Raw genomic sequence first — 13,022 nt, 5'->3', positions numbered from 1 at the left:
AAAAACAAGAAAAAGAAAAAGAAAGGAAGAGCTTACCTGATATTACCTCAAACCCTGCTCCCGCTGAAAGGTAAGCACATTTAAAGGCACTCACTCACCTTCACGACAGGCCCCTGCTCCCGCTTCCCGACCACCGTGGGGTGGGGGGGTTGGTTAGAGGAGGAGGTAGGGTGGGAAACACTCACGAAGTGTTTCGGGTTTAACTGTCACTTGACAACAGCCCCTCCACAAACCACCTTCAACTTAGGCTGACCGCACTGCACGTATGCAAATTTCCCCAGAACAGCTGATCAGGAGCTCTGCTCTGCTGCCCTCTGCTGGATGCTTGCCTTCACTCAAACCCCTTGGGTCTCCTTCGCAGGTTCACCTTCAACTTTGGCTGACCGCACTGCATGTATGCAAATTTCCCCAGAACAGCTGATCAGGAGCTCTGCTCTGCTGCCCTCTGCTGGAAGCTTGCCTTCACTCAAACCCCTTGGGTCTCCTTCGCAGGTTCACCTTCAACTTTGGCTGACCGCACTGCACGTATGCAAATTTCCCCAGAACAGTTGATCAGGAGCTCTGCTCTGATGCCCTCTGCTGGAAGCTTGCCTTCACTCAAACTCCTTGGGTCTCCTTCGCAGGTTCACCTTCAACTTAGGCTGACCGCACTGCACATATGCAAATTTCCCCAGAACAGCTGATCAATGGTGGAGCCTCATAGGAAACACTACCAACAAAGGGTATTCCAACATAAGACATCCTACCTGCAGATGTGGTAGCTTCAATCCTGGCACGACATGGAATGGGAGGACACCCACTGCCCATGAGCCTTAAAGTTACCGCCACTCTGAATCTCTTTGCAAGCGGCTCATTTCAAGGCAGCACAGGTGACCTCTGTGGCATTTCCCATTCACCTACACAAAAATGAATAAGGGAGGTTACAGAGGTCCTTCTTGTGAGGGCCACATGTATATAAGCCTGAACTGGGACCAGTCGAGCCAGGACGCAGGTCAAGGGCTTCACTTGCTTAGCAGGCATGCCCAAGGTGCGGCGTGCGATAGACTGCACTTACGTGGCTCTGTGGTCTCCATGGTGAAGGCGGTGAAGATCAAAATGTGGAGGAAGAACCTTGGGCCAGGGCCCACATGGACAAAGAGCTCGGGATGTCCTCATAGCCTCTCGGTTTGGCGCTGACCAGAACTAGGGAGTGAAGAACTATTCCACCATGGGGTCTTGCATGAAACTAATGTGGTGCCTAAGGTAGGTTCCCATGACAGTGCCTACACTCATGGGCAAGGCACTAAAGACATTGGCTGGACGCGACAGGAGAATTACGATGACTTGCATTGAGGACCGAGCAATGCTCCTCTCACCTTCAGTGATGTGTCTGATTCCTGACAGAGAGTTGAACGTATCTGCCAATGGACGAGCTTATCATTGGGTTCAGAGACACTGGATGTCTTATCTCAGCTACTGCAGCTCGCTCTGGGGTCAGGAGTCCTGGTATTTTTCTCCAACTTACATCAGTGGTGGGCAACCTCGAAACACTTTGTCAACCCTTAGCCTCCTCATCATTGGAGAAGAATGGCAGACATGAGAGATCTGAGCATTGATGCTGGGGGTGGTGTTGGGGGGGGGGGGGGGGGTGGGTAGGTGCAGTGTGTCAACCTCCATGGGTGGGGGGCTGGGAGAGGGTCTGGGGGTGGGGATGGCGGGTGGGTGTCTGTGGCAGCAGCAGCGTGTCTTTACTGAGTCATCAGTGTGGGACGTAGGAGACAAAGCGCTGTCATTCTCACACTGCACAGGGATGAAGCACTGAGTGTCAACGGGGCTTTGCGGACCATGGTGCCATGAAAAGACAGTGTGGAGGATCTGCAGGTGAAGGGAGTTATGTTTAGTACAAGAGCTATATTACTACAGTGAACTATCTCTACTAGTGCCCATTAGGTACCTACAGTTTCTTATTCTTCCTCACCCTCCCGCTATGCCTGGGTGCATCCCCGGCTGAAGTTGAGGTGGCCTGCTTCCACATCCTATTGCCTGATATGACCTTGGCGGGTGTACCCTGGGAGGCTTGGACCTTGAGGGCCCGGACCTACTTTCAGGCAGTACGGGTGTTGCAGTGCTGCCCTCCTCAGTGGGCGAGACTGGAGGGGTGTCACTCACCGGGAACGGGTGTCAGATAGGCTGGTCACCCCCAAGATCTCCTGGGTGAAAGGTCCCAGTACTTTGACTTTGCTGATCTTCTTCCCTTTGGATGAATCCCAACGCTTTAGGCACCTCGGGAAGCTGCACATTAAAGTGAGACTAGCTGTCTCGCTTTAATATGCAGATTTGTCTAAAAGTGATCCCGCCCATAATGGGCGGGATTTACATTACAACGTCTCAGACATTGCGTTAGATCTCGCGAGGCGTTGAGAGCCAGGTAGATCCCGAGAGCGGGGTCTCCCGACTTCTATCGGCCAGGATATGCTGCGGTGAGTTGCTTTTCGGGCGCTACAGGGTAGTTAGATCGCGCCCGTTGTCTATCATAGAGTAAATTCTGCACAAACGGTGAACAAAGTGGGCTATATAGGCCAAAGGCCTTTTGCATATGGTTCTCTTGTTAAAGGTTTTTCTCCTTTCTTCCTCTCCTTATAAAGGTTGGCTTGTTGAGTGGTATCAGTCTCATTGTGGGGACAATGATTGGCTCTGGAATCTTTATCTCGCCTAAAGCTGTTTTATCCAACACTGGAGCAGTGGGACCTTGTTTGATTGTCTGGGCAGCTTGTGGAGTTCTGGCAACATTAGGTAAGCTACAAATGACATCTCATTCAATTTGTCCTGGACATTGGTTTTCTAACCATCTTCAAAATGAGGACGAATAAGAGCGAGAGTAACTATATTCTTTGGAATTATAATACCTTTCCATTTTAATCAGTCAAAATTAATTGCCCATATCTCACAACAGCTTAAAGAAAGAAGATAATTAGGTCAGGAGAGAATTAATCATCCATAGAATTAAAAGGTTTGCAACCACCACAGGTCCATAAAGTGTGAAAATTGTCTATTTTCTTAAGGCGTGAATCATACTGCTTAATTAAAGTTTCTCAGCTATTAAAAGCGAGCCACTGTTTATTAACAATAATCACCATCTGCAAGGTAGAAAAAATCGGTTTAAAATAAAAATTCCTTGGATCACCATTAAAATCTCCATCAAAATTTTGAAGCATCTTTCACCTTTTCTGGGAAGGTGATGGTGTTGTGGTAATATCAATGGACTCGTAATCCAGCGACCTCAGGCCGAAGCACTGGGGACATTGGTCAAATCCCACCATGGCAGCTGGTGGAATTTAAATTCAATGAATAAATCTGGAATTGAAAGCTGGTCCCATGAATGACCATGACAGCCATCATTGCTGTAAAAACCCATGTCACTAATGCCTGAACATTAATTGTAGCTAGCAGTGTATGTAGCTGCATGGACTGCATGAAGAGACAATGACATGCGTGGCAATGTCACTGAACTAGAATTCTAGAGGACCAGGCTAATATTTTAGGGACATGGGTTCAAATCCCACCATGGCACTGAGTTTTAATTAATAAATCTGGAATTATAAAGATAGTTTCATTGTCACTGTTACTGAGGCTATCAACAACTGTTGTAAAAACCTGACTGGTTCACTCACGTCCTTTAGAGAAGGAAGTCTGTCGCTATTACCTGGTTTGGACTGCATGTGACTCCAGACCCACAACAATGTGTTTAACTGTCCTCTGAAATGATCTAGCAAGCCACTCAGTTCAGGGGCAATTAGGGATGGAGAACAAATGCTGGCCCAGCCAACAAGGCCCACAGCATTCCCTCATTTTCAAAGCTAAATATAGCTGGCTTGTAATACAGAACAATGCCAGCAGCGCGGGTTCAATTCCCGTACCAGCCTCCCCGAACAGGCGCCGGAATGTGGCGACTAGGGGCTTTTCACAGTAACTTCATTGAAGCCTACTCGTGACAATAAGAAATTATTATTATTATACAATTGTAAATAGGCACACAAATATCATAAAGTAATTCAGAAAATAGCATAAATTTACCCAGTCTATCTTCTAACTCGTTCAAAACCCACCATACATGAACTAATGCGACACCTATTGTTTGTACACAACCCACATTTCAGCATCAGTTCTATTCCCACAAAGATTTGCTCCCTTACTCAATGTAGTTTCCAGAGATGCATCTAAGAATTTCAACCTAATACAGCACACCCAGAATCAAGGGAATCATATATAATATTTGGTATTGAAGAATTTTGACATGATAGTTACCAAGGGAACAGTAGTGTCGTTTGACATTAAAGGAACTTTTAACAGCACAATATGCTGCCCATGGTTTCCAAATCAAGAAGCTGGGGATTCATCCTGTTTAAATCTTTACAGCTTTGAACAAGGTGTGACGTGCAACTCAGATACTCATCCACATCAATACTGCTTTAACCTGTTGTTTCACTAAACAAAAAAAAATTCTTAGTTAAGAGAAAACACCCACATATTCACTATCCAGGTCTGCAATCCATCACTGCTGCTTTAACAGTAAACTACACCATTGAAGTACTAGGGATGGGTATGCAAATGAAGTTTACATATTGCCCCATTCTCACTTGGAATGGATTTGAAGAGTAGAATTCATCGGCAGTTGTGTGGGTTCACATAGGGGGGTCGGAGAATCGCCCAGGGCCGGCGTCAATCCCGTCCCTGCCGTGGCCCGAATTCTCCACCACCCGTGAATCGGCGGGGGCAGGAATCGCGCCGCGTCGGTCGGCGGGCCCCCCGTGCCGGTCGGTGGGCCCCTCCACGGTGATTCTCCGGCCCGCGATGGGCCAAAGTCCCACCGCTGACAGGCCTTTCCCGCCTGCGGGAATCAAAACACCTCTGGTGTCCGCGGGAGTGGCGGCGCGGGCGGGCTCCGGGGTCCTGGGGGGGGGGGGGGGGCGCGGGGCGATCTGACCCCAGGGGGTGCCCCCACGGTGGTCTGGCCCGCAATCGGGGCCCACCGATTGACGGGCGGGCCTGTGCGTGGGGGCACTCTTTTTCTTCTGCCCTGCCATGGCCTTCACCATAGTGGGGGTGGAAGAGACCCCCCTCCCCTACGCATGCGCCGGTATGACGTCAGCAGTCGCTGATGCACCGGCGCATGCACGGACTTCCACCGGCCGGCGAAGGCCTTTCGGCCCCAGCTGGCAGGGCGCCAAAGGCCGTTCGCGCCAGTCGGCGGAGCGACAACCACTCCGGCGCGGGCCCAGCCTCTCAATGTGAGGGCTTGGCCCCTAAAGGTGCAGAGAATTCCGCACCTTTGGGGAGGCCCGACGCCGGAATGGTTGACGCCACTCCAATACGGTGGTACCCTCCGCCCGCCGAGTAGGGGAGAATCCCGGCCCGGATAACTATGACTTCAGAGTTTGATGGCTAATAAAAATCTAAGTGGAATTAGTTCAGCCAAATCTCAACTTCGTTCTCTGCAAATTTTAAATAATTAGCATTTAATGACAGGCAGAGTAAAGACTATACTCAACCAATCTGCACTGGTAAAACATGTAACAAAATATCTATGGTTAAATGCGAATCCAGGATTGGGCAGCACTTGCTGAACAATCCTGAGTGCACTATTTGCGACACAAATAACCAATTTAATGTAATCAGTTGAGCTTGTAACATGGCTCATTTACATTTGCTAGAAGTGACCTAATTCATCCCCAGGGACTTGTGATGTGGTTTTTCTGGCTAGACCAGCATTCATTCTAATTTTTTATTGCCCTTGAGAAGGTGGTGATGAGCTGCTTTCTTTAACCACTGCAGTCCCCTCAGTGTAGGTACACTGACAGTGCTATTAGGGAGGAAGTTCCATGATTTTGACCCAGCAACAAAGAAGGAATGGTGATTTATTTCCAAAAGGATAGTGAGTGGTTGGAGTGGAATTTATGGGTGGTGGTGCTGCCCTTGTCATTCTAGGTGGTAGTGGTTGTGGGTTTGAAAGGTTCCTGCTCTGCATCTTGTAGATGGTACACTGCTGCTGCTGTACGTCGCTGGTGGAGGTGGTGAATGATTGTGGATGGGATGCCAATCATGTTGGCTGCTTTGATCTGGATGGTGTCAAGCATCTTGAGCATTGTTAGAGCTGCACCCATCCAGACTCCAATGTTGGAGTGAGTTTCGTGCTGTGCCCTGTCAGGTTGGGAGCTTCCTCCGGGCCAGAATAGGAAGGGTATCTTAGGGATGGACTTAAGCGAGTTAGGGCCACATTTGGAAGACGGCCTTAAGTTTACATTTCTGACCTTGCAAGGACTGTACTAGAAAATGGTACGGCATGTAAGTAAACTGTCATTCAAACCATGCGCAGGGCATGGCCTTTGTATGGCCATCTCAGTTCTGTGGGTTTCTGGCTCATTAATGCACCATGCTTGGCACAGTTAGAGTTGGGGTAGGCTGTCGATGGTACAATTAAGAATTTTTGGGCCATTCGAGGGTTTCATGGGTGGGGAAGGGAGTGGGCCTAGAAGCTCACTATGCAATAGGGCTGAAGAAGGAGTGGCTAATCTGCAAATGGGGCATAGGTACATCTGCCTCAATGTATTTGGGGGTTACACAGGGATATTTCCCACAATCAAAATGGCATAAAGCTTTGGAGCGAAAGGCTTGAGAATCCTTGGAGGGAGGGAAACCTGACCATAATGCATTATCCAGACAATGGCAGGGATTACCACACTCACACCAAGGGAGGGTCCAAATTGGTCTGGTGGTGTGGCCTTAACACTACCACCTTGCAACCTGAAGGGACAGTATAGCGCAAAGTGAATCTGAGGAATAACTCAGATGGTGAGGGCTCTGAGGGCCATTTGGAGGGGGGGGGGGGGCAGTGGTAATGTACTGGACTAGTATCCCTGACAACCAGGATAATGCTCTGGGGGCTCAGGTTTGAATCTCACCACACAGGTGGTGGAATTGAAATTCAATAAAAATATCTGGAATTAAAGTCTACTGGTGACCATAAACTATTGTCGATTGTCATAAAAAGCCATCTGGTTCACTAATGTTTAGTCATCAGAAAAGTGCTGGAATCTATCATTAAGGAAGCCTTAACAATGCACTTTGAAGATCATAGTGTGAATGTGTCTCTAATTCACTTGTCTCTCAGTCCGGAAGAAACGGTCTCGAACACGTTCGTACTTTAGAATATTCTTTATTGCAATCGGGACAGCCATAGACATAGAACAGTACAGCACAGAACAGGCCCTCCGGCCCTCGATGTTGTGCCGAGCAATGATCACCCTACCTAAACCCACGTAACCCGTATACCCGTAACCCAACAATCCCCCCATTAACCTTACACTACGGGCAATTTAGCATGGCCAATCCACCTAACCAATCCGCCCTCTAGGTATTCTAAAGAACTACCTCTGAGAGTGCCAATGTTTTGCTCGAAACATCCTTTTTTTATATGTTTTTTAAAGGGCTGTCTCTTACATTCACTTGAGCTTGCCCCCATTACAAAGCATAGTTTGTTTTTGCCATAGATCTAATACATAATTAACTTGTTATTGCCATAATTTCAATACATGATTTTACAGACTTTAAAGTTATCTATTGGCACATGAGTATGCAGTAGTTTTAGCAAAAACAGCAGGTGTTTAGCCACAGCATCAATGGCTCCCACATTTCATATTCCGTCATCCAGCCATCTTCCTTGTTTCTCAAGGCTATTCGGCTTACAGTCATGAGTCGGCTCACAAATTCAATAATAACTCCCTTATTTGTAACTTTCCGCTAATGTGTCCCATTAATTCTGGCTTGTTCTAGCTATTAACCCTTGCTTCACATTCTCATCCCCCCCCCCCCTTTCATCATTCCATGATCACACAGCCCTCAGGGACTTATCCTTGAGAGTCTGAGGAATTCCCACGGGAAATCATCCTTTGGTCCAATGTCCTCATACACATTTCCGGCATCTACTAAGTCCTGCTTGTCTAACTGGGAAAGCCACTGCAGCATCTGTGGCATCACAGAGGCAGCACGGTAGCATGGTGGTTAGCATAAATGCTTCACAGCTCCAAGGTCCCAGGTTCGATTCCCGGCTGGGTCACTGTCTGTGCGGAGTCTGCACGTCCTCCCCGTGTGTGCGTGGGTTTCCTCCGGGTGCTCCGGTTTCCTCCCACAGTCCAAAGATGTGCGGGTTAGGTGGATTGGCCATGCTAAATTACCCGTAGTGTCCTAAAATGTAAGGTTAAGGGGGGGTTGTTGGGTTACGGGTATAGGGTGGATACGTGGGTTTGAGTAGGGTGATCATTGCTCGGCACAACATCGAGGGCCGAAGGGCCTGTTCTGTGCTGTACTGTTCTATGTTCTATGATTACAAAAGCATTTAGCACAGGTTACAATGATACATAGCAAAAGGCAAATAACAATAAAGATAATAAATCCATGAAACAGATAGGTGGTCCAGGAACTAGACCACAGCCCTCCCCACCAGTCGTCCGAGGAGGACTGGCGGAGTCTCTTTACCCCATCCCTAATGTGGTCCACTAGGTGAGTAATGTTCTCCGAGCTATCAGGGATATAAGTACAGCACTCAGAACCCACTACAGCACATGCACCTCCCTCACTGGTGAGGAGGTAGTCTAGAGCCATGCGGTTCTGTAAGGCAACCGTCCGAACAGCTACTAACTCTACGTTGAGCTCACTGAGTCCTTCCGCGGTATAATTAGCCACCTGCTCCAATATATCCCGGAGCTCTAATACTGCCGAACTGCGGCCAAAGGACAGTAGCTGTCACCTCCTAAGGCACAAGTGACCTAGTGGTTCGGGCATGGGGATGTTTGGATAGATCTGTATAATGGGTGATGCCAGGGACTACAAAGCCTATATAGCAAGAAACCAACCAATTTTCCGGCAACCAGGGATATGCTTTATGTCCGCATATAAAATAGGTATCATTGTACAAGGTCAAGTTCCCCTTGGCATCCCTCATCATGATTCTAGTCGGCTCCCCCCTCCAGGGGCCGCCACTTGTATGGTTTTCTATTGCTGACCAATTAAAGGTGAACAAACTTTTTTGTGTAAGATTAGTTATGGGTGGTTGCCAAATCAAGGTCTGGTTACATTGGCTGGTACCTACTGGGTGGGTCCCATCGGCATGATCCTTTTTAAAACATATACTACCTTTTGGAAATTTAGCATACTTGGGGAGGATCCGCGGGTAGTCAAGAACCGAGGCTTCTGCTCGTCTTGATGAATGATGGTGGTGCAGGTATCTACCGGGGTCGCCGTCCACAAGGTCTCATCTGTGGTGCTGTTGGCACAGCTAAAGGTGTCCTCACGACAAAGGTGCAGAATCCGTCCGCCGGGTCTACATCGCCGGCCGCTAGTGAATGTAAACTGGATGGCGCTGGCAAGGATCACTAGTAAAAAGAGCAGCTTCATCGTGGGGTCCTGCTCCTAGTCCGAGTAAGGTCGTATGTACCTAAAACTTAAAACGAGAGTTAATAATCACGAAAACTTCACTAGCTTACAGTGGTGGGTGTGAATCCACGCAATGCGTCCTTCAACTTTGACTGCCGTGGGGGTGGTTAGGAGAACTTGGAACGGTCCCTCCCAACGTGGTTCCAACCCCTTCCGTGTCCAATTGCGGATCATCATATGATCTCCTGGTTGCACAATATCGGAGCTAGCTAAGGGTGGCACTTCCTCTTGCGTGGCACGTACTCGCAAGTGGAGACTCTTTAAGACTTTAATGAGGGCTATTATATAATTAGCCATTTCTGTAGTCATATGATGGAACTGAATGTCTCGGGATGTATGACAGTCCCAGGGGGTGCGAAGGGGTCTTCCGTACAGGATTTCAGCGGGGCTCAATCGAGTCTTTCCCGCAGGGGTGGTTCTGATCTGGAAAAGTGCAACAGGTAAAAGTTTGAGCCAGGTGGCTCCGGTCTCTGCTTGTAGCTTAGCAAGTTTGGTTTTCAGAGTCTGGTTAGCTCTTTCCACGATCTCAGCTGCCTGGGGTCTGTAGGCGCAGTGTAACTGCTGTTTAATTCCCAGTTGAGTGCAGAATTCTTTATTAATCTGTCCCACAAAGTGAGGCCCATTATCAGAGTTTAAACAATAGGGAATTCCAAATCGTGGTACAATTTCACGCATAAGAACTTTTACTACAGTTGAAGCCTTATTATCTACAGTAGGATAGGCCTCTATCCATTTACTAAACTCATCAACAATCACTAATACATGCTTATAACACTGGCATCTTTCCAACTCAATGTAGTCCAGTTGCAGGGTCTCAAAGGGACCCTCGGGCAATGGTGTTTTCCCCTGCTCACAGGGGACAGCCTTCCCAGGGTTATACTGCTGACATATCAAGCAGTGACTGCTAATTCGTTGGGCTATCTCCTGCAGTCTGGGATGCCACCAGGTTTTTAACATATCACCTGTAGCGCGAGCACCACAGTGAGTTGCAAAGTGTACACATTCGGCCACCCAGGCTGCCAAAGCATCGGGCATACATGTCTGCCCTGCTGGGGTGACCCACAGCTTACTTTCTTTATCATATATACATCCCAATTCTTCCCATAACTTTTTATCGCAAGCAGGAGCGTCCTCCTGTAGCTGGATTATGTCAGTAATAGTCGGCATAGGTTTTTCAGAGGGAGACTTGTCTTTTGAGCTTTTAGTCTGGCTCATCATTTTAGGCACCACCATTTCCTTTGAATGGGAGGTTTCTTTTGCTTGGTGGTCTGCCTATTTCCCTCATCTACTGGAGTTTTTCCTTCCGTATGGGCAGTACACTTTATCACTGCTACCTTTTCTGGGAGCATAAGAGCTTGGAATAACTGGGTCACCAGCTGCTGATGGGAAATTGGGGTGCCAGCTGATGTTAAGAATCCTCTGTTCTTCCATAATTGTCCAAAATCATGTACGACTCCAAAGGCATATCTGGAGTCTGTATAAATATTTACTTTTTTTGCCTGCTCCTAGTGCGCATGCGCGTATTAGTGTGAACAATTCTGCTTGTTGTGCTGAAAACGGAGTTTCAAATGCTGCTGATTCTACTGTCTCCCCACCCTGGTTGACTATAGCATATCCTGATAACCACTCCCCCCTTTCACCGATGGAAGCACTTCCATCTGTGAACATGGTCAGGTCTGGGTCGTTAAGAGGGTGAAAATTCAAAACTTAAGATTTGTAAGTTCCAATTAAAATGCATCTTCAGCTGTGTGGACTGTTCATTACTTTATCAGAATTAAAAGGACCAGAGCTCAGGCAAACCAGCATGGGAGAGTCAAGACATCTTCTGGATTACACACAAAAGCTTGTTGAAAGGGTTAATTTTCTTGCAGAGACAAAAAGGGGCGTATAGTGGTTGGATAAATTGGAATGATGCTATTCGCATCTCTAAAACTTTAAAAATATTTTTCACACAAATGGACTGGGAGTAAAAGTTGGAGTGCTGCCAAATTCCCGTTATCAAGTCTTTCAGCAAACACAATATGTTATTGAAACTCTGAGTGAACCAATTTTGCGTTGATCATGGACATATTTCATTTACCCATCTGTTGTTTATAAGTAATTCTGCAATCTCATAATTAAAACATCTGCGTTGTGAGACAGGTTAGTTTCACCCTACTGATGATTATTTGTGTCAGGGAAGTTTTAACCCTGAACTAATGAAACACCGGCTTGATCATATTTGTCATATGTATTTCAACTATCCTAACCTCTACTGAACACCATAAAACTAATATTTTCTTATTCTTACATACGTGATTTTGCACCCTGATTAAAATTCCCTGTGTATCAAAATTACCCTGGAAATGCCAATGATAGCCTTTGAAAAGAAAAATTGTTAACTGTACTCAAACTATAATCTTTAAAGACAATGCGTAGACAATTTGAAGCTTTCAAATAATCACAGCTCGTAAAAAGTCAAGGTCTGAAGTCGAAGTCTGAATACAGAGACAGTGAATAGTTCAGAACAAAGTTTAAATGTCTAAAACTCCCTCTCTATAGATGCCTAAAACTCTCTCTCTCTCTCTCTCTCTGTCTGTCTCTCTACATAACTCTGTCTGTCTCTGGAACTCTTGTCGCTCTTTCTCTTTATCTAACTACCCCTCCCCGTCTCTGTCTCTCCCTGACTCGCTCTATTTCGCTCTCTCAACTTTCGCTGTTTCTATCAGTCCCTCTCTCTGTCTCTGGCTCTCTCTCTCTCTAACCCTCTCACTCTTTCTCTAAAATGGAGCTCAATTAAAATACTGAACAAAATTTTTCATTCTCCTTCGAAAACTTTATCTGTGTCATTCCATTTAAGTCAATTTCCACTGATTAATTTTAGAGGCATTAGCTATTCTTAGAGATGTATATTTCTTTGTGCAGATGACCTGCTTGCTGAAATGGTTAAATTTTTGTACAGAATCGAAAGTGGTGGAGAACTTGGCATGATGCCATCTCCATTCGCTATGTGACGTTAGACATTATCCATCCTTTCTTTCAATTTTCAATGTTCGTTATTTAACCGGTTTTTGAAAAGAGACATTACTGGATGTTTATTTTTCTTTTATTTCAAATGAGTTGAATTACTGCCAAATTTATCTGGACGGCTTGAAACGATCTGAAGTTATTCTCGACATGTATCCATTCTTAAGTTTCTAACCGTAACCTTGTATTGATTTTCCTCCCCATTTTTTCGTTTTGGGAGGGGGGGGGGGGGGTTAGTCATCCTCAGATATTCCTGAACAAAACTAATTGAGTGTTTTAGCCCCTTTCTGATCTTTTGGACTTCACTTAATTTGATTTTTTTGTTCTCTCCTTGAGACATTCCGGGACAGTCATTAGCCGTAATTGTTGGCAGTTTTGTGAGGTCTTTTGCTAGTTTGCCGTTATCTGTACTGCCGTATCTTTACTCGCTTTATTGACATGCTTAAAGGAGTTAGAGCTCAATTCCTTTAAACCAGCCTGTCTTCCAAATGGTGTGAAGGTTTAACTTATGTCATTTGTGCTTCTAACTTTATTTGTCTTATCTTTAT

The 13,022-nt window shown here is 46.5% G+C and overlaps 1 protein-coding gene across 2 annotated transcripts in view; it reads left to right on the top strand.

Annotated features, from left to right (window-relative positions):
* Nucleotides 1-13,022, top strand: part of slc7a9 (solute carrier family 7 member 9) — a 109,996-nt gene that overhangs the window by 33,286 nt on the left and 63,688 nt on the right. For both annotated transcript variants that reach the window (XR_005461793.1, XM_038806547.1), the window contains exon 3: nt 2,625-2,772. Coding sequence is in view for 1 of the 2 variants with exons in the window: in XM_038806547.1 (XP_038662475.1) it covers nt 2,625-2,772 (148 nt within the window). In the remaining variant the exon portion in view is untranslated. The remainder of the gene's footprint in view (nt 1-2,624; nt 2,773-13,022) is intronic.

The sequence above is a fragment of the Scyliorhinus canicula genome, chromosome 9 (assembly GCF_902713615.1).
Source record: "Scyliorhinus canicula chromosome 9, sScyCan1.1, whole genome shotgun sequence".
In the NCBI taxonomy this organism is placed as follows: domain Eukaryota; kingdom Metazoa; phylum Chordata; class Chondrichthyes; order Carcharhiniformes; family Scyliorhinidae; genus Scyliorhinus; species Scyliorhinus canicula.
The sequence above is the reverse complement of the archived record's forward strand: the minus strand, read 5'-3'. Positions and strand labels throughout refer to the sequence as shown.